Source organism: Lygodium microphyllum, chromosome 25 (genome assembly GCF_053477565.2).
Source record: "Lygodium microphyllum isolate KBCC chromosome 25, Lygodium_microphyllum_v1.1.10, whole genome shotgun sequence".
In the NCBI taxonomy this organism is placed as follows: domain Eukaryota; kingdom Viridiplantae; phylum Streptophyta; class Polypodiopsida; order Schizaeales; family Lygodiaceae; genus Lygodium; species Lygodium microphyllum.
In genome coordinates, this window is record NC_141159.1 from 4,828,849 (window position 1) to 4,851,033 (window position 22,185).

A 22,185-nucleotide genomic window follows, 5' to 3' on the forward strand; every position below is an offset into this window, starting at 1 on the left:
TTAAGGAGCATGCCCCTAGTGCTTGAACTCGAGACCTCATTAAATTGGCATGCCGCCATTGGTAGTCGTGGCTTGTTTCGAAGCATTTGGCGAGTATTTTTCGATTTTGACACACCCTTCCTAAACAATTGCTGAAAGCTTGCAGAGTTATTCATGTGGCGGTTTGTGGGGGGAGGTTTTTCAACGATATATAGTGAAAATCAAAAACCACTGTAAGCCACATTGGAGGGTTTTTGGTTTTCTCCCAAAAGCGGGGGTTCCCTAGAAAAACCACAATGCATTGTTGCTACTTTTAGGAAATAAGGGAGTCCAAGGTCACTTTAAAAAAAAAAAAAAAGGCAAGGAGGGTTTTCAAAGCCCTCGTGTGAGCTTACAAAGGTTTTGAAAACCACTTTGCTGATCTGAAAACTGTTTCCAAATGCCTCCGATGGCAGAGTGCAGCACTGCAAAGGTCCAGTGGTTATACTGTTGTTATGTGCCAGGACGACGAGCAGAAAGGTCTTGGAATAAGGGGAGCGTTGTTCCGTGGAAGATTGGCGCTCCTAGTAGGAAGCCAACGAAGGTAGTCATGTGCCAGGTGATCGAAGGAGCAGGAGGCGACAGAAGGAACCATTTCAAGTACCCGTCATTGGCATCAGAGCTTGTGTTTGCTTTACTTTCGAAAGCCCCCAGCCCGTCACAGATGATTGTCCAAGCGTGGGTAAAGCTATGCCCTTCTGTTCTTTTCCTTGCAGTGGTCTTTCTTCTCGGAACGAAGACCGCTTTTGCTGCACGTCATACTTCCCGGCTGCCTGTATTTGCTTGCCTTAGTGGTGGTGGCGAGAATGCCAGCGCTCTCCCAACAACAGTTTCTTTGACAAAAGAGAAGGACGATACTTCGATTGTGGTCCCAAATCGTGAACCAATGGACGAGGGGCACGAGTCTGACGGGAATACTTACGAGGAAGCTTCACCGTCGGGCATTGGCAATGCGGAAGGTTCTCACAGGACTTCTAATCAAGGAGGGGAACAGGACACAGCTTCTATTACGGATAACGACCAGGTTGAAGAACTGGGGGATGAGTATGGGGACGATGAGGATGATGCTTATGATGAATTTGATGACACCTTTGATGCAGATGAAGGAATGCCAAACGAATCAAATCTTTCGGAACCATACCTCCATTTCACTGGTAAGATGGCCGATCTTCATCCAGTACAATGTAAGGATGGGAGAATAGAGAATCATGCTTGCCATTGAGCTCTACTTCGCAACTGCAACTTATCTAGCACGGCTTCTTGAGCTTGCTTGCATGCATATATATATATATATATATATATATAGTATGTATGTATGTATGTATGTATGTATGTATGTATGTATGTATGTATGTAGGTAGGTAGGTAGGTAGGTAGGTAGGTAGGTAGGTAGGTAGGTAGGTAGTGTGTGTGTGTGTGTGTGTGTGTGTGTGTGTGTTCATGTCTTCTAAGGGCCTTGTGGTGCAAAAATAAAGTGAATGTATCTTGTCAACTATATAGTTCTCAAACACCATGTCTAAAACGTTAAAGAGAGAGAGAGAGAGAGAGAGTAGGTAGGTAGGTAGGTAGGTAGTGTGTGTGTGTGTGTGTGTGTGTGTGTGTGTGTGTGTGTGTGTTTCATGTCTTCTAAGGGCCTTGTGGTGCAAAAATAAAGTGAATGTATCTTGTCAACTATATAGTTCTCAAACACCATGTCTAAAACGTTAAAGAGAGAGAGAGAGAGAGAGAGAGAGAGAGAGAGAGTGTGTGTGTGTGTTTCATGTCTTCTAAGGGCCTTGTGGTGCAAAAATAAAGTGAATGTATCTTGTCAACTATATAGTTCTCAAACACCATGTCTAAAACGTTAGAGAGAGAGAGAGAGAGAGAGAGAAGAGTTTCGGAGAGAGAGAGAGAACGGGACCCTGTTCGTGGTTCGCCATCGCCTGCGACCCTGTTCGCCATCGCCTGTGCCCCCGTTCGTCAGCGCCTGCGAAACCCTGCTCGCCGTTCGCGACCCTCTTACTTGTTCGCCCTCGCCACCGCGTGCGCCCTATCGCCCTCGTCTGCAAGCCCCGCCGCCGTGTCTGCAGGCCTCGTCTGCAGGCCCCGCCGCCTGCGTCTGCAGGCCCCGTCTGCAGGCCCCGCCCTCGTCTGCGCCCCGCCGCCTTCATCTGCAGACCCCGTCGCCCTCGGCTGCGTGTCAGAACTCCTGTCGCCCCTGCTTCGCAGCGAGTCTGTGGCTGACGGTTCAGCCCTGCCGTTGCCTGCCAGCCTTCTTCCTCGTACAGCTCAGCTTTTATTAGCTGTCTTTGCAGAGTACACCCTTGGACAGCGCATCTGTACAGACCAGCGGGCGAGAGAGAGAGCGGGAGAAAGACAGGGTCAGTCCTCCTTCAAGATCAAATTGTCATACGATGGCTGGTTTGGATCTGGATTTCATAGACCAAACAGTGGCAGCACTTGGCCCGGATTCTGATGCCGAGGAACCTGAGGACATGGTTCCGTGCAACGAAGAGATGCTCCCTGGTCCCGACATTCAGCCTGCGGGTAAACGTACCAAGCATACTCCGGAAGAGATAGGTGTTTCTCAGGATTGTTCCTATGCTCAGGTTGCTTCGGATCCTGCGGACTCCCAGGATGTTGACTGGGAGCATTTACTGGAATTTGCCAACACGTTTTACGTTCAACATAATCAGGAAGCCTTTTCCGACTCAGCGCCTGACGATGTTCTGGACGCCACCGTTGACCCAAAAACTGTCCTGCGCTCCTTTTTAGTATTTTATGATCGCGCTGTGATACTCTTCTTCACTGGTCGAATCCCGCTGCTTTCCCGTATTTGCCAGTGGCTGCACAATCTGCTACAAGGGGAATGTGTTGAAGAGATTTTTGTTGGCTCCCGAGGGTTTTTTGAGGTTCTGTTAAAATCAGAGACGCATCGTGCTGCTCTCCTGTCTAAACTGCCTTTATTTTTTGAACGCCGGTTGGTTCATGTGGTTCCATGGCGCCCAATGGTAGATTTTCAGCGTCTGCTGCAACGTGAATGCCCTGTGTGGGTCGAAGTGGAAAATTGCCCGGCGGTTTATTGGCCACTGTTGAAGGATGCTATGGCCGCGGTGGGCACTGTTCTCGTCCCTCCCAGTCTCCGGACAGTGAATCGCAACCGCTTGTGTATGCTATGGGACACTGCAAGAAAAAGGCCTGCTTGGTTGCGCCTCAACTGCTCGGGCATGCATCCGTTGCACTTTCGATTGAAATGGGGCAATTTTGCAGGGCATTGCTTTTCCTGTGGACAGTTGGGGCATTTCATGGCTGAATGCCCGGAACAGCAACATACCTCCGATGTTGGCCATGCTGCGCCGCCCATGGAAGATATGGTGTGTGATGCCCCGTCGCTGGATGCTATCCACCAGTCCCAAGTTCTGGTCAAAGGTAAACAACAGGTTTCGGGTCTGGATTCCCGCGCCACTGATTGGGTGGAAGTACGTGCAAAAAAAGGCAACAGGGTTGTTGCTGGCATGGAAAATATTGTGCCTACTCCCTCACAAGATTCCATGCGTACATATATGCGCAGGAAGGAAATGTTGTCTTCCGAGCGCGCTGCTCCTGCTATGGTTTCCTCTGCCCCCCGTCATCAGTCCGCCAAAAAAATGTATTCAGATCGTCCAAAGGGTCCCCCTGCTAAGCTGGCATTTGATAACAGAGGTAATGTCATTACCCCGTGGGACCGTCGTTACCCCCGTTTCAACCCCAAGCCAGCAGATATGCCGTCTACTTCCAAATCTGGTCCTCAGAACTCTTTTGCTGTGTTGGCGGATTTCTTGGATGAGGGAGTCCTGGATATTCTTGCTGACAAAGTCAAATTGAGGCAAGCTGTGCCTCGTACCTGATTTGGTTTTAACTACACATGAAAATAGCCACGTGGAATGTGCGAGGCATTTGTTCTCGCCACAAGCAACATGCCATGTGGACAGTATTGCATGAAAATCATTGGGATGTCCTGTGCGCTGTTGAGCACAAGAGTCACGGTGAAGCCGGAAAAGTAGTGGATTGCAATGGCTTTCGACTGTTCTATGCAGGGACACAGGCCATGCATTATTCCGGAGTGCTCATGATTGTACATGACAAATATCAGCCTATGCTTATTAAAAATGATGTTCATGGCCGCTTTTTGGTGATTGAAATTTTATTCGAAGGGGAAATCTTATGGTTACTTGGCCTCTATGCTCCGAATGATTCGTTATCTCGTCGGGAGCTTTGGCAGACTTTGCAGACCTCCTTGTCACTTGGCAGACGAGGCTTCTTCATGGGGGATTTTAATATGTGTGTGGATTCTTCCCAGTCCACATCGGAGCATTCGGTAATGGACGCGCCCGAAAGTCGTATGTGGCATGAGTTGGCTCTTGCTGTTCTCAAGCAAGATCTCTGGTCCTAGCTACACCTGTCTTCTACAGGGTTTACTTTCCATTCGGCTCAGTATGCAACAACATGGTCGCGACTGGATCGTATGTATATCATGCAGAATGATGATTTTCTTCCCGAGATGCTCGACATCAAAGTGTTGCAGCAATATGCTTTGTCAGACCATTTCCCTCTGCAGCTTGAGCTGCTTGCACAACCCATTGCACCTTTCAAGCGATTTCTGGACCGACTCCCTTTGCGCTTCAACTCATCTTACCTGAAGCATGCACTCTTTCAGGGCTATATGCAGCAATTGATTGACAGATTCGCCTTGGATGTCTCTTCCCAGGGCACTGCGTCTTTTGAAAGATTGCTCTCTAATGTGCAACGGGTCGCTCGGCAGTATGGGATTTATCATGCCTCTCTTTGTCGGCAGCGTTGCAAGGCAGCAGAGGATCTGTTGGCTTTGGTTCGTTCTCTGCTGGTCGACACTCCGGATGATGCATTTCTGCTTGCACTGGACATGCGGGTGGCTGATCTTATTAAAGCATTCCAGTTAAAATCATATCAGCAGGCCAAACTGCAACATCTGACGGAAACTTTGCAAGATAGTGCATGTTAGACCCATAAGTTCTTTCGAGCTCTCCATGCCTCTCCTACTCGAGAAAATATGACCAGACTCCAGGATGCAGAAGGCCACCTTATCCTGGATCCGCAGACTATTGTGCATATGTGCAGGAATTATTTTCGTGACCTTCTCGGTTTCACCTCTCCACCTTCGGCCCAAATTACTCATGTCCGTTCGGCTTTTTATGACCTGGTCCGCAATCAGCTTCCGCAGGACATGCTAACTACTATGGAGTCCGATATTTGTGAGGCAGAGGTTATGGACGTCTTGTTACACTTGCCTAAGGATAAAAGCCCGGGTTGGGATGGTCTCACTAATGAGTTCTTTGAAGCTTTTGCTACCCAACTGGTGAAACCTTTGCAGGCTTTGTTCCAGCAGGTGTGGGAAACGGGGATCATGCCCTCCTCATGGAAAGAAGGCCTCATTAAGCTGCTTCCAAAAGCTCCTTCGCCATCCAAGTTGACACAGTGGCGCCCAATTTCTTTGATGGGTTCAATGTACAAAATCTTTTCCAAAGTAATGGCAAATCGGCTCCATAAGCATCTCCCCGCCATTGTGCACCCTCTACAGTATGGTTTTATTAAGGGCCGAAATATCTTACACAATGTATTGAATGCTCAACTGGCAATTGATTATGCCAGGCATTCCAATCAGGAGGTCGTACTGATTCAACTGGACCTGGAAAAGGCTTTTGACTATCTAGACTGGTCTTTCGTTGCTGAACTTATGTCTGCTATGGGCTTTGGTCCGCGGATGTCTAGTCTCATATACACTATTAGCGCTGCAGCGTCTTCGCAGGTCATGCTGAATGGAGGTGTTATTGAGCCATTTGTCCTTGCCCGCTCTGTCAGACAAGGGTGCCCTTTGAGCCCTCTATTTTTTGCCCTTGCCACACATCCAGTTCTTTCGATGTTATCTCATATGGCAGCCTCTTCTCAGTTGGCGGGACTGTCGCTTCCTACAGGTCAACATTTCATTAGCCAATCCCTGGGGGATGATACTTTTATGATTTTGCGCGCGGACAGGGATAACCTTCGAAGAGCATTGGATGTTTGGGGCCTCTTTGGTAAGGCGTCCGGCCTTCGCATCAATGCCCTCAAATCAGCCCTTCTCAGCTGCACGGAGTCGGATTTGCCGTCCTTGGACTGGCAGGGTCTGGTTGTTCCTCGTGGCTCCATTGTCAGGCACCTTGGGTACCCTTTGGGCGTGGATGTTCCCCCAAAGCAGCTGCTGCAGTGGATTTCTCAGAAAATGGTGGCTAAGTTTATGTATTGGAAATCTCAAGCTTGGCCTTTCCATGTTCGTCTCAAAGTGGCCCAGACTATTATGTTGCCAATGCTCACATATTTCTTGCCATTGTTGCCCTGGACTACTATGACCCTCAATGCTCTTACTCAGTCTATTCGTTTCATGCTATGGAAGAAAGACTCATTGCATGCAGGTATTTCCTGGATCTCTTGGTCGCATGCGTGCACCCCCAAACGCATGGGTGGCGGAGCTATTTTAGATGCCCAAACTCACATGCAGGCACTCCGTTGGTCGCTTTTCCGCGCCATGTGCTCGGATCATCATCCATGGGTCGATATAGCCCGTTATTTTCTTGAGGGCCAGGGGCTTCAACATGGCAATACCCAGATCCGGAGTTCTTGGTGGCATGTTCTTAATGCTGATTCGCGGTTCTCCAGCTCTTCTTCATCGTTGCTTACTCATTTGGTGTGTTCCTGGAAACACGTCCTCCAGAAGGCTCAGTGGCATCCAGCAGAGGATCGCTTAGCTACTAACTCTTTTCAATTGGAGTTGCTGGCTGTTTCGCGTCTACTTGCATGGGAAGGTAAACAGGACCTCAGACCACAATTCAACCGGATGGCCTGCTTGGGTTTGTCTTCAGTGGTGGATGCCACCCTTGCAAGTCGCAATGTGCTTATATCTTTTCGTACAGCCAGGCGGCTTTTCCGGATCCCTCGTGGATATAGGCCTTTATGGGAACAGCTTTTGAGGGTGCTCCAGAGCAGACAACCCTTTCCTGCCCTTGCTTCGGATCATCCCTGGCAGGATTGGGACCTACAAGGCCGGCTGACCTTAAGCAAAGCTTCTGCGAACCAAGTGTATCATATTCTGATTAAAGATCATCAATGGCTCGTCACCAAAGTGAATGCTTTATGGGGATTACGTAAATCCCGGTCATGGTGGAGGGAAACTGTGATGGCGGGCTGGTTGAACAAGACACCCTTCAAATGTAAAGTTTTTCTTTGGAGAATGATGGTTGGTGGTCTTCCGCTTGCTTCAGCTCTCTCCAAGCGACGAATCTCCAATGGCCATTGTTTCTTTTGCACCACTGCTGTGGAATCCGCCCGCCACCGATTTATTTCTTGCCCCATCGCAAAGAAAGTTTGGTTATTTTTGTCGGCTGTTTGGCAAGGAGTGGTTGGTTCCACCCTGCGCCCCTTTGATTGGGTTTTCGGGCAGCCCAAATACCCCGCTCCTGCACAGCCACATATGAAGCTCGTGTATCATTTTCTTCGATATTGGGGCTGCTGGCATAACTGGACTATTCGGAATGCTTTTCTTTTTGACTCCGCCTATAATATTCAGCGGCATATTGCCAGGCTTAAGGGCCTCTTGTATTGGCAGTTGGATCTTCTCCGGCATTCTGATTTGCTTTCTAGGGACGACTTACGTCCTTGGCATAGGGCAATTTCCTCTGCATCCTTGCCATAACGTTGTAACTTGTAGTACTTAGAATCTCTTCACATGATGACTTAGATTGTCGTCATGTATCTTGTAATCAAGTAATTATGTACTTTTTTTGTAATTAATACAATTACCTTTTACAAAAAAAAAAAGAGAGAGAAGAGTTTCATGTCTTCTAAGGGCCTTGTGGTGCGAAGATAAAGTGAATGTATCTTGTCAACTACATAGTTTTCAAACACCATGTCTAAAATGTTAAGGATGATATTGCTGGTAGAAAGCGAGAACATAGCATTTTGCAGTTTTACTCTTGAGTTTCCAATCCCTTAGTCGATCAATTTTGCAGAGAGGGGGGACATGTTAAACAATTTGTAACAAAGTTGTTATCTTCGTTTAAAATGTTCTTACGACATGTATAGAGTCCATATGTTTGATAGGCACGAAGAAAGGAGAAGACTTGCTCATCGTCATTGACTATCTTGCATAAGATTGAAAGATTTGACATGCTCTAAAGTTGCAAAGGGTTCTTGAAAGTTTGCACTTTATTGTAGTTTTTTCTTGGTGGTTCCCAATGTTTTTTGCTAGGTTTGGCCATATATCTATTGACAACTCCCACTGCAAAAGCAATGTCTAGTGGGCGAGTGGCCTCCATAACATACATGAGATTGCCAACTATGGATGCATATGGTACCTTAGCCATTTCAGTCCTCTCCTCATCTGATTGAGGACAATTTTCATGGCTAAGTTTCACACATGGAGGCAATGGAGTACTTATGGGCTTCCCCCTTCCATATTGAAATGCTATAATACATTGTTAAGTTAATCCTTATGAGGCCAATAAAGAATTCTCTAATTTCTGTCCCTCATAATGTGTGTTCCCAAAATGTGATTGGCATCACCAAGTTCCTTCATATCAAAGGTCTCGTTCAGTCTCATTTATAAGGTGTTCATCTCATAATGAGATTTCCCAGCAATCGATATATCGTTAATTTAGAGAATAAGTATTAGGAGACTACCATCCTTTGCTATTTTTGTATAGAGACAACAACCCACACCACTCCTCCTAGAGCCCTGGGATTTCATGAAGGCATCAAACTTAATATACCACTCCTGTGGAGCTTCCTTTAAGCCATACAAACTTTTCTTGAGCTTGCTTACCAATTACTCTTATCACTTGACCATAGATCCCTTTGATTGCTGCATATAATTATATTCGGGAAGATCTCCCTGTAGAAAGACCATCTTCACATCCATTTGGATTATCTAAGTCCCCATGTACAACCAAACTAAGCACGGTCCTCATGTGAGAGTGTAGGGATGCGGAAGCGTAGGACATATATTGAGAGAGAGTGAACACAGAGAGAAGAGAGAGAGAAAAGGAGTGTAAACACAGAAAATCTGCAGTGTAGTATGCTGTATAAGAGTGCAGAAATATACATGGGTGTAGAGGAAATATCTGGGTATGTCTCTGACTTGATGACCTCGATCTCCGTCAGCCCGAGCACAGTGTGTCTTAGCCAGCAGATCTCAAGATCAGAATTTGAAGTGAATAGATGCTGGAGTGTGCCACAAACCGGCTATAAATAGCCAGAAAAATAGAAAATAACTGCACCAGGTCGGCTGCATTAAATGCAGCCAATTGCAGTAAAACTGTCCGATTGTAGGTGCTGACGTGGTGCCTGTTAACCTGGCACCTTGTTGATGTGGCATTGCCATACTCTGCTGTCTAACGACTGTCCAGGAAATGACTGTCTAACACCCCCTCTCAGATCCGGGATTGGTCAAAAGACTAAGGGATTTGGAATGCTGCCAAAGAAGAGCTTGGGGGAGCGCCTTCGTAAACAAATCTGCAAGATTGTCCTTTGTCTTGCAGTACTCCACATCAATGGTCCATCCAAAGCTTCTCCCGAATGAAGTGATATTGGATCTCAATGTGCTTCGTCTGGGCATGGAATACAGGATTCCGTACCAAGGCAATGCAACTCTCATTGTCGCACCGTAGAAGAGTAGGACGAGTTTGGGGGCAGCCAAGCTTCTCCAACAATCTCCGAAGCCATACAATCTCACATGTGGTGGAAGACGTAGCCCGATACTCTGTCTCAGTAGAAGAAAGGGCTACCATGGGCTGCTTCTTGCTACTCCAAGGGATAACACCTATACCCAAGGTAAAACAGTAGCATGTAGTAGACCGTCGGTGGTCCACATCGCCAGCCCAATTCGAGTCATTCCAACCTACAAGAACTAGATCGGAAGTATCTGTACCTGCAGGATAAGAAATCCCTAAGTCAGAGGTCTCCCTCAAATACCGAAGAATCCTCAGGGCAACTTGCCAATGCACCTGTTTGGGTTCAGTCATAAACCCTACCGAAAGACCCACAGCAAAACAAAGATCAACACGAGTGTTGAGAAGCCAAATCAAGGATCCAATCAATTGACGGTAGCGTGAAGCATCCATCACGGGAGAATCTCAGTGGGAAGTGGCCTTTCAGTTCGGATCCATAGGAGTAGTAATAGGCGGACAAGTTTCCATCTCAAAAGTCACCAAGAGCTCCTGAATGTACCTTTGCTGAGAGATGAAAATCCCCCTCTGAGACTGATAAATCTCATGATCCAAGACGACCGTCATCTCGAATGTTTAATGTAAAGTTGTCTTGGGCGGACAAGTTTCCATCTCAAAAGTTACCAAGAATTCCTGAATGTACCTTTGCTGAGAGATGAAAATCCCCCTCTGAGACTGATAAATCTCGTGATCCAAGATGAAATGAAGAAGCCCCAAATCCGTCATCTCAAATGTTTGATGTAAAGTTGTCTTGGTCTCTTGGACCTTCTGTGCTTGATCCCTTGTTAGAATCAAATCATCAAATACAACACAAACAACACACAACCAACCTCAGAAGTGTGCACATAAAGCTGCGGATCAGCCTTGGAGCATCCATATCCCAACTTTGACTGAAGAAACGAGTCAAACTTCTCGTTCCATGCACGCGGAGCTTGCTTGAGGCCATACAAGGCCTTCTTCAACCTGTAAACTTTCCCATCCGAGGATCCAAAGCCAGGAGGCTGCTCAACATAGATCTCATCTTGCAAGTCACCATTCAGAAAGGTTGATTTCACATCCAACTGATAGACAGGCCATCTCCTATGGCTAGCCAAGGCAAGAACAACTCGAATAGTCACCATATGAGTAGTAGGGGAAAAAGTATCATGGAAATCAATGTCTGGGCATTGAGCAAAACCTTTAGCAACAAGGCGAGCCTTGTGCTTGTCCAAAGAACCATCACTAAGGTACTTGGTCTTGAAGACCCACTTGACGCCAATCACCTTCTTGTGAGAGGGATGAGGCACAAGAGACCAAGTGCCATTCCTCTCAATGGCCTCCAACTCGGCTTCCATAGCCTTCCGCCAATGATCAGACTGCAAACCCACCTTCACTGAAGTGGGCTCACAATTCTGTATAACACGGGTCAGCAAACAATAGTTTGAGAAAACAAGCTCCGAAGAATGTGCCTGGTTCCCCCGTGACCTCTGTGGTTCATCCTGTGGTTCCCACTCCTCGGGGATCCCCTCGATCCCTGAATCTTGGAGTGTGTCAAGGGCCCAACGGGGAGGAGGACAAATTGTCAGAGTGCAGCGGTGCGGAAGCGTAGGACTGAGAGAGAGAACGCAGAGAGAGAAGGGAGAGAAAGAGACAGTGGACGATGAAGATCTGCTGTATATAGAATGCTGAATACAAAGATATACACGGGCGCAGTGTGCTGGATTGCGTGTCTCCACCTCGACGATGCGACCTGCTGTCCACCTCGAAGTCTGTTGCAGTCTGCCCTGTCTGCTGTCTGAAATCTGTGAACAGAGACAGAAATCTGTACGGCACCGGTCTGTAATCTGCGACAGAGAAGAGTCGGGAGATGTATGAGACTGCTGGAGACGTCAGGTATAAATAGTCGACATCTGCCCAAAAAATAGGACAGGTCGGCTGCATTTGCATTAAATGCAGCCGACTGGGCTGCAGGCAGTCGGACTGCCATGTGGCAGTCTGACTGCACAGTCCGACTGTGCAGCCCAGATCCTGCCTGCCTGGCAATGATCTCTAACACCCCCTCTCAGAGCTTGGGCAGGGCAGAAGCCTGAGGGATCTGGAATATCTCCGAAGTAGAGCCTGAGGAAGCGCCTTCGTAAACAAATCCGCAAGATTATCCTCCGTCTTGCAATACTCCACAGTGATGGTCTCATCCAAAAGCTTTTCTCGGATGAAGTGGTACTAGATCTCAATGTGCTTTGTTCGGGCATGAAAAACAGGATTCCTCGCTAAGGCAATGCAACTTTCATTGTCACATCGCAGCAATGTAGAATGAGTCTGGGGATACCCAAGCTCCTCCAACAATCTCCGAAGCCACACAACCTCGCATGTGGTGGAAGACGCGGCCCGATACTCCGCCTCAGTAGACGAAAGGGCTACCGTGGGCTGCTTCTTGCTACTCCATGAAATAACACCTGTACCCAAAGTAAAGCAGTAACCTGTTGTAGACCGCCTGTGGTCCACGTCACCGGCCCAATCCGAGTTGCTCCAACCTGCAAGTACAAGATCTGACCCATCTGTCCCTGTGGGGTAATGAATCCCTAAATCAGACGTCCCCCTCAGATACCGAAGTATCCTCTGAGCAGCCTGCCAATGCACCGTCTTAGGTTCGCTCATGAACCCTGCCAAGAGCCCAACAGCAAAACATAGATCAACCCTCGTGTTGAGAAGCCAAATCAAAGACCCAATCAACTGTCGATAGCGGGACGCATCCGCCAAAGGAGAAGCTGAATGGGAAGTGGCCTTCCAGTTCGGATCCATAGGAGTAGAGAGGGCCCGACAATCTTCCATCTCAAAAGACACCAAGAGCTCCTGTAGATATCTCTGTTGGGAGAGAAAGATCCCCCTCTGAGACTGATAAATCTCATGGCCTAAAAAGAAATGGAGTAGCCCCAAATCCGTCATCTCGAACGTCCGATGTAAAGCTGACTTTGTCTCCTGGACCTGCTGTGCATCATCACCTGTGACAATCAAATCATCAACATATAATACAAACAGCACACAACCATCCTCGGAAGTGTGAACATACAACTGCGGATCGGCCTTGGACCGGCGATATCCCAACTGAGACTGGAGGAACGAATCAATCTTCTCGTTCCAAGCTCGCGGGGCTTGCTTGAGGCTATACAGGGCCTTCTTCAACCTGTAGACTTTCCCATCTGAAGAACCAAAGCCAGGAGACTGCTCAACGTAGATCTCCTCCTTCAAATCACCATTCAGGAAGGCCGACTTCACATCCAACTGATAAACAGGCCATATCCTATGGCCAGCCATAGCAAGAACAGCTCTAATGGTTGCCATACGAGCTGTGGGGGCAAAGGTGTCATGACAGTCAATCCCTGGGCGCTGGGTAAAACCCTTAGCAACAAGGCGAGCCTTGTGCTTATCCAAAGTACCATCACTGAGATATTTGGTCTTGAAGACCCACTTGACTCCAATCACCTTCTTCTTCGGGGGGCGTGGCACAAGTGACCAAGTGCCATTCCTCTCAATAGCCTCCAACTCAGCTTCCATAGCTTTCTTCCATGGGGCGGACTGTAAAGCCTCCTTTACGGAGGTGGGCTCTCGATCCTGCATAACACGGGACATCAAACAATAATTGGAGCAAACAAGCTCCGAAGAATGCGCCTGGTGCCTCCGTGACCGCCGCGGACCATCCTGCGGTCCCCACTCCTCAGGAACCCCCTCGATCCCTGAATCACGGAGTGTGTCACGGGCCCAGCGAGGAGGAGACCGAACCTCCCCTCGTCGTTCTCCATCAGCAGAAGACTCTGGAATATCCACCGGTGGTAACTCTGCAGAGGTGTCCGGTGGAACAGTAGACTCTGTGTCAGAAACAGAATCATAATCAAAAGGCACGGGCTCCAGTGGAACTGTAGAAGGAGCCCAACTCTCCCCTGGATCTCCAAGAACGGGATGCTCCTCACCCGTTGAAGAAGTCGGAACCTCCACAAACCGCACATCATGGCTAGTGTACACATCCCGCTTGACGGGATCATACAGTCGGTAGCCTTGGGACTGGGAGCTGTAGCCAACAAATACCTGTTTTCGGGAAGCCGCTTCAAATTTATCACGGTAAGCCTTGGGAATGTGAACATAGGCATCACACCCAAAGACTCGAAAGTAAGAAACATCTGGCTTCGTCCCAAAATAAGCCTCAAATGGAGTCATTCCTTCCACGGCCGAAGTAGGGGATCGATTAAGAATGTGGACTGCAGTAGCCACAGCCTCGGCCCACAGAACCTGAGGGGTCTGTCGGTGCTCCATCATGGTGCGCGCCATCTCGATCACACTGCGGTTCTTCTGTTCTAGAATACCATTTTCTTGAGGAGTATTGGTATTGGCAAACTCCTGGTGAATTCCTCTATCTGCACAAAACCGAGCAAATTCATTAGACACAAATTCACCTCCCTTGTCGGATCGCAAGGTCTTCAACTTCCGGCCTGATCGGTTCTCCTCAAAGAGAAGCCAATCCTTGAAGTGCGAGAAAGCTTCTGACTTTAGTGCCAAAAAATAGGCCCATGTCATCCTGCTATAATCATCCATGATTGGCATGAAGTACGAGCTCCCACGCAGGGACTCATTCCTCATAGGGCCATATAGATCCGTAGATACTAACTCCATCGGTGAAGTAGACCGCCGCGAAGCGGTGTGGGGAATGGCATCTCTATGCTGCTTCCCCCATATGCAGGAGACACATGGCTGCTGGCTCACCACTATATCCGGCAACCCTCGAACAAGCTGTCCACGTGACGCCCTCCGAAGATAGTCATAGTTCAGGTGACCAAACCGAGCATGCCATAACTCAGACTGTGACTGTGAGGTAAGAAGAAGAGTAGAGAGGGCAGTGGAAGACTTCAGTTTGTAAATGCCGTTCTCCTCATATCCAGATGATAGAAGCTTCCTCGATTCACGATCAAGGACTCGCACTGTAGAACTATCAAACTCCACCAAAAGACCAAGGGAGCAAATCTTATGGACTGAAAGGAGATGGTACCCTAATCCTGGTACATGCAAAACCTTTGAGGTATGGGTGCCACCTCGTCCATCCGGAATAAGCTGCATCTTACCCCGACCTGCAACAGAAACTGAAGAGCCGTCTCCAATGAGAACCTGCCCACGCGAAGGTCGCAGCTGGGCAACACCATTTGATGAAGGAGTCATGTGCCGTGATGCACCACTATCAACAATCCACTCTCGAGCTTGGGGAGCTGTCATCGCAGCATCAAAAGCATTCGGTGAAGCGTCCTCAATGACAACTAGATGTAGAAATGCAGCTGATGAGGGTGCAGCCACTGCTCCAGAATCCTTGGTTTCCTTCTTCTTGGTGTCCTTCGAGTCTTTGTCAGGGCAATCCTTCTTCCAATGGCCAGTCTTTCCACAAATATGACATGTGGAGTCTTTGTTCTTGTCCTTGTCCTTGTCCTTCTTGGACTTGTTATCCCCCTTCTTCTTCTTTTGGTCCTTCCCCTTCTTCTGAGAGGCTTGACCTGTCAACGCCTCCGACTTGGAAGCATTCTGTCCCTTTAACTATTCCTCTTGGTCCAAGACCATAGGAACCAACTCTTCCCAGCGAAGAGTAGACTCTCGCCCCGAAGCAATAAGGGCAGAGTAAAATGTACCGAATCGTGGCGGCAACTGGGACAATAGTGTGATCGCCATGTCTTCGGAGGAAATCGGCTTCCCCGCATTCTGAACCTGCATCTGTAGCTGCCTTAGCTTGTTAATGTGTTCCCTTAGCGAAGAAGAATTATTGACGAACAAGGTCCGCATCTGTACCTCCAAAGAAACCCTCTTCATCAAGGTCATCCGATTGTACATTTGATCAAGCTCCAGCCATATCTCACGAGCCACCGTCAAGTGCTCGATGTGAGCGATCACGGCTGTAGTGCATGATAGAAAGAGAAGGGATCGAATCCTGGCATTCAGTTTGTCCCAATGAGACTGGGCCCTGGCCAACTCCGCACGAGCATCGGAAGAGAGTTTGGACTCATCTCTTACCAAAGGCCGGTCAATATCCTCCTGTACCAACTCCGCCAAATCATAGGACTCAAGGATGGCCAACATCATAACGCGCCAAATGCGGTAGTTGTCGCCGTCGAGCTTCTGATCTGTAGGAAGAGCCGGTAAGACAGGCACCTTCCGGTCCATAATCGCCTGGAACTCCAAGTCCATCTCTGTAGACATCTTCACCTGCAATGCCTTCTCAAACGCAAAAGCAGCCCCCTCTGACTGGGTAAACTCAGCTTGCTAAGGCTCTTCCGCGCCCCGAAGCGTCTTCACCCGCCGGAGGCGATGAAAAAGCAAAACCTGCACTTTTAGGTTGAAAACTCAAACTTCCTCCGCGTCAAACAGCAGTAAACAACAGCAAATCCACCACCTGTACTCCTTTCCTGTGCGCCCACACTCGTTTCAGCCTTGTTCCAAGGCGCAGCCCTCCTGTCTGCCCTTAAACGCAAAAAACGCAGATTTGTGTCGCGATGGAAACTCCCCTTCAGGTTGATTCTGCGCTCAGTTAGCCCTCAAACACTGCTCTGATACCATGTCAGAGTGCAGCGGTGCGGAAGCGTAGGACTGAGAGAGAGAACGCAGAGAGAGAAGGGAGAGAAAGAGACAGTGGACGATGAAGATCTGCTGTATATAGAATGCTGAATACAAAGATATACACGGGCGCAGTGTGCTGGACTGCGTGTCTCCACCTCGACGATGCGACCTGCTGTCCACCTCGAAGTCTGCTGCAGTCTGCACTGTTTGCTGTCTGAAATCTGTGAACAGAGACAGAAATCTGCACGGCACCGGTCTGTAATCTGCGACAGAGAAGAGTCGGGAGATGTATGAGACTGCTGGAGACGTCAGCTATAAATAGCCGACATCTGCCCAAAAAATAGGACAGGTCGGCTGCATTAAATTCAGCCGATTGGGCTGCAGGCAGTCGGACTGCCACGTGGCAGTCCGACTGCACAGTCCGACTGTGCAGCCCAGATCCTGCCTGCCTGGCAATGATCTCTAACACAAATCTCTCCCCGTTGCTCTCCATCTGTTGAAGACTCCGGTACATCCATTGGCAAAAGCTCCTCGGGGGTGGCCGGTAGAAGAGAAGACTTTGAATCAGAAGAAGAATCTCCATCAAAAGGCTCGGGCTGCAAAGGAACTGTCTCGGGAGCCAAACTCTTCCTTGGATCTCCAAGGATGGGGTGCTCCTCATCCCCCTCTGTGGCTGGTACTTCCACGAACCGCACATCTAGGCTCATGTAGACATCCTGCTTGATGGGATCAAACAGATGATAACCTTGGGACTGGGAGCTATAGCCAACAAAACCTGTTGTCGGGAAGTTGTCTCGAACTTATCACGCTGCGTCTTCGGAATGTGCACAGAAGAGTCACACCCAAAGATCTTGAAAAAGAGACATCAAGCTTAGTCCCGAAGTAAGCCTCAAAAGGTGTCATCCTGCCATTCTCTTGGGAGGAGTGTTGGTGTTAGGAAACTCCTGGTGAATGCTCCTATCTACACAAAAATGAGCAAACTCATTAGACATAAATTTACTTTTCTTGTCTGAATGCAAGGTCTTCAGTCGCTGGCCAGAACGGTTCTCATCAAAGAGAAGCCAATCCTCGAAGTGAGAGAAAGCCTCCGACTTCAAAGTCAAGAAATAGGCTGAAGTCATCCTGCTGTAGGTATCTACGATCAACATGAAGTACAAGCCCCCCTTCAGGAACTCGGTCCTTATCGGGCCAGAAAGATCCGTAGATACAAGCTCCATGGGTGAAGTAGACCGCCTAGAAGCTTTGTTGGGAATCACATCCCGATGCAGTTTGCCATGAATGCAGGAGACATATGGCTGATGGCTCACCACTATGTCCGACAATCCTTGGACAAATGGCCCTCACGATGCCTTCTGAAGGTACTTGTAGTTTAGGAGGCCAAACTGAGCATGCCATAGCTCGTACTGTGTTTGAGAAGTAAGAAGAAGAGAGGTAAGAGCTGGGGAAGACTTCAACTTGTAGATGCCATCCTCCTCATACCTTATAGAGAGAACCTTCGTCGATCCACGATCAAGGACCGGAACAATATCACTGTCAAGCTCCACCAAGAGACTAAGAGCACAAATTTGATCGACCGAAAGCAAATGATACCCCAAGCTTGGCACAGGAAACACCTCGGAAGTGTGGGTACCACCACATCCATCTGGAATAAGCAGCATCTTATCCTGCGCAGCAATAAACACTGAAGAGCTATCTCCAATGAGAAGTTGCCCACACGAAGGTCGCAAATGGGCAACACCATCGGAAGGAGTCAGGTGCCGTGAGGCACGACTGTCCACAATCCACTATCGAGCTTGGGGAGTTGTCATCGCAGCATCAGAAGTCTTCGATGTAGAGTCCTCAATGACTGCTAAGTGTAGAAAAGCAGCTGATGAGGGTGTAGCCACCCCTCTAGAATCCTTCGTGTCCTTCTTCTTGATGTCCTTATCTTTGTCGGGGCAATCCTTCTAGATTCTGATCTTGAGATCTGTTGGCTGAGAGAGATTGTGCTCGGGCTGACGGAGATCGAGGTCATCAAGTCGGAGACATACGCAGATATTTCCTTTGTCCCCTTGTGTATTTCTGCACTCTCATACAACATACTACACCGCAGATTTTCTGCGTTTACAATGTCTCCTTTTGTCTTTTTTGTTTTTTCGTAAATCCTTTTCTCTCTCTCTCTCTTCTCTCTGTGTTCACTCTCTCTCAATCTTTGTCCTAGACTTCCGCATTGCTGCACTCTGACATGGTATCAGAGCGGTGAAGATGGACTAACTCAGGGCTGAACCTATCTGAAGAGGAGATTTCAGGGCGACACAAGGCTGCGTTTCCAGGTTTCGAGGGGAGTGGGAGGGCTGCGTATCGGATTAGGGCTGAAGCGAGTGTGGGCGTGTGGGAAAGGAGTCTAATCACTGAATTTGCTGCAGGTTATTGCTGTTCACAGGTGAGAAAGGCTGCGTTTGAGGCCTTCCATTGCGGATTTTACCTTTTTATTGCCTCCGGCGGATGAAGAAGGTTTGGGCAGCGGAGGAATCAGTCCTAGAAGGCTGCGTTTTCACAGTCAGAGGGGGTTACTTTTGCGTTTGTGCAGGTATTGCATGATAACATGTCTTCAAAGACTGATTTGGAGTTCCAGGCGATCATGGACAGGGAGGTGCCTATCCTACCGGCTCTTCCAACGGATCAAAAGCTTGATGGTGACAATTACCGCATCTGGCGGGTAATGATGTTGGCCATTTTAGAGTCTTATAATTTGGCGAAACTAGTGATGGAGGAGATTAACAGGCCCTCGGTGTGGGATGAGTCTAAACTCTCTTCCAATGCTCGTGCGGAGTTGACCAAGGCCTAGTCTCATTGGGACAAACTGAATGCCAGGATTTGATCTTTTTTGTTTTTGTCTTGCACCACAGCCGTGATAGCTCACATCGAGCACTTGATAGTGGCTCGTGAGATATGGCTGGAGCTTGATTAGATGTATAACCAGATGACCCTGATGAAGAGGGTTTCTTTGGAGGTGCAGATGCGGACTTTGTTCGTGAATAAGTCTTCTTCGCTTCGGGAATACATCAACAAGCTTCGGCAGCTTCAGATGCAGGCTCAAAATGCGGAGAAGCCTATTCTTTCCGAAGATATGGTGATCACTTTACTATCCCAGTTGCCGCCACGATTCGGTACTTTTTACTCCGCTCTTAGTGCTTCAGGGCAGGGGTGGGAAGCGTTGGTTTCTATGGTCTTGGACCAGGAGGAACAATTGAAGGGACATAATGCTTCCAAATTGGAGGCATTGGTTGGTCAAGCCTCTAAGAAGAAGGGGAAGGACCAAAAGAAGAAGGAGGAGGACAACAAATCCAAGAAGGACAAGGAGAAGGAATCAACTTGCCATATTTGTGGCAAGACCGGTCATTGGAAGAAGGATTGCCCCGACAAAGACAAGAAGGATACCAAGAAGAAGGACACGAAGGACTCTGGAGTGGTGTTGCACCCTCATCAGCTGCTTTTCTACACTTAGCAGTCATTGAGGACTCTATACCAACAACTTCTGATGCTGCGATGACAGCTCCCTAGGCTTGAGAGTGGATTGTCGACAGTGGTGCCTTACGGCACATGACTCCTTTTGTTGGTGTTGTCCATTTGCGACCTTTGCGTGGGCAGATTCTCATTGGAGAGAGCTCTTCTGTGTCTATTGCTGCGCGGGGTTAGATGCAGCTTATTCCTGATGGACGTGGTGGTACCCACACCTTTGAGGTGTTGCATGTGCCAGGATTGGGGTATCATTTACTTTCGGTTCATAAGATTTGTGCTCTTGATCTCTTGGTGGAGTTTGACAGTGATACTGTTGGAGTCTTTGATCGTGGATTGAGGAAGGTTCTCTCTGCAGGGTATGAGGAGAATGGAGTCTACAAATTGAAGTCTTCTTCAGCTCTTACTTCTCTTCTTCTTACTTCTCAAACACAGTCTGAGCGATGGCATGCTCAGTTTGGCCACCTGAACTACGAGTATCTTCGGAAGGCTTCGCGAGGGTCCTTTGTCCGAGGCTTGCCGGACATAGTGGTAAGCCATCAGCCATGTGTCTCCTGCATTCGTGGAAAACTGCATCGAGATGCGATTCCCAACAAAGCTTCTAGGCGGTCTACTTCACCCATGGAGCTTGTATCTACGGATCTTTGTGGCCCGATGAGGACCGAGTCCCTGAAGGGGAGCTTGTACTTCATGTTGATCGTAGATGACTACAGCAGGATGACTTGGGCCTATTTCTTGACTTTGAAGTCGGAGGCTTTCTCTCATTTCAAGGATTGGCTTCTCTTTGAGGAGAACTGTTCTGGCCGGTGACTGAAGACCTTGCGTTCAGACAAGGGAGGTGAATTTATGTCTAATGAGTTGCTCGGTTTTGTGCAGATAGGGGCATTGACCAAGAGTTCGCTAACACCAACACTCCCCAAGAGAATGGCATTTTGGAGCGGAAGAACCGAAGTGTGATTGAGATGGCACGCACCATGATGGAGCACCGACAGACACCTCAGTTTCTATGGGCCGAGGCAGTGGCTACTGCAATTCACATCCTTCATCGATCTCCCACTTCGGCCACTGACAGGATGACACCTTTTGAGGCTTGTAAGTTCGAGGCGGCTTTCCGACAACATGTTTTTGTTGGCTATAGCTCCCAATCCCAAGGTTATCGTTTGTTTGATCCCGTTAAGCGGGATGTCTACACGAGTTAAGATGTACGGTTCGTGGAAGTACTAGCCACAGAGGGAGGTAAGGAGCACCCCGTTCTTGGAGATCGAGGGGAGAGTTGGGCTCCCGACACAGTTTCTTTGGAGCCAGAGCCTCTTGATGGAGATTCTTCTTCGGATTCAAAGTCTTCTCTTCCACTAGCCACCCCCGAGAAGCTTCCGTCGGTGGATGTTCCGGAGTCTTCAGCAGATGGAGAGCGATTAGGAGAGGTTCGTCCTCCTCCTTGTTGGGCCCGTGACACCCTCGGAGATTCAAGGATTGAGGGGGTCCTTGAGGAGTGGGAACTGCGAGATGGACCGCGGAGGTCACGGAGGAACCATGCACATTCTTCGGAGCTTGTCTGCTCCAACTATTGTTTGCTGACCCATGTTATGCAGGATCGAGAGCCCACTTTAGTGAAGGTGGCTTTGCAGTTTGATCATTGGCGGAAAGCCATGGAAGCCGAGTTGGAGGCTATTGAGAGGAATGGCACTTGGTCTCTTGTGCCTCGTTTCTCTCACATGAAGGTGATTGGTATCAAGCGGGTCTTCAAGACCAAGTACCTTAGCGATGGTTCTTTGGAGAAGCACAAGGCTCGCCTTGTTGCTTAAGGTTTTGCTCAGCGCCTAGGCATTGATTTTCATGATACTTTTGCCCCCACTGCTCGTATGGTGACTATTCAAGCTGTTCTTACCTTGGTTGGCCATAGGAGATGGCCTGTTTATCAGTTGGATGTGAAGTCGGCCTTTCTGAATGGTGACTTGCAGAAGGAGATCTATGTTGAGCAGCCTCCTGGCTTTGGCTCCTCAGATGGCAAAGTTTATAGGTTGAAGAAGGCCTTGTATGGCCTCAAGCAGGTTCCGCGTGTATGGAACGAGAAGATTGACTCGTTTCTTCAGTTGAAGTTGGGATATCGGCGCTCCAAGGTCGATCCACAACTTGATGTGCACACTTCCGAGGTTGGTCGTGTGTTGTTCGTGTTATATGTTGATGATTTGATTTTGACAGGGGATCATGCATAGAAGGTCGGAGAGACCAAGATAGCTTTACATGAGGAATTCGAGATGATGGATTTGGGGCTTTTTCATTTCTTCTTGGGTCACGAGATTTATTAGTCTCAGAGGGGGATTTTCATCTCTCAGCAGAGGTACATTCAGGAGCT

At 48.5% G+C, this 22,185-nt stretch overlaps 1 protein-coding gene across 1 annotated transcript in view; it reads left to right on the top strand.

Annotated features, from left to right (window-relative positions):
• Window positions 1-299: 299 nt before the first annotated feature.
• The window catches only part of LOC148013862 (putrescine-binding periplasmic protein-like protein), a 56,331-nt gene continuing 34,445 nt past the window's right edge, over window positions 300-22,185 (top strand). Inside the window, exon 1 of the mRNA XM_087666640.1 lies at window positions 300-1,172. Within this exon, the coding sequence (XP_087522766.1) occupies window positions 419-1,172 (754 nt within the window). The 5' untranslated portion in view covers window positions 300-418. The remainder of the gene's footprint in view (window positions 1,173-22,185) is intronic.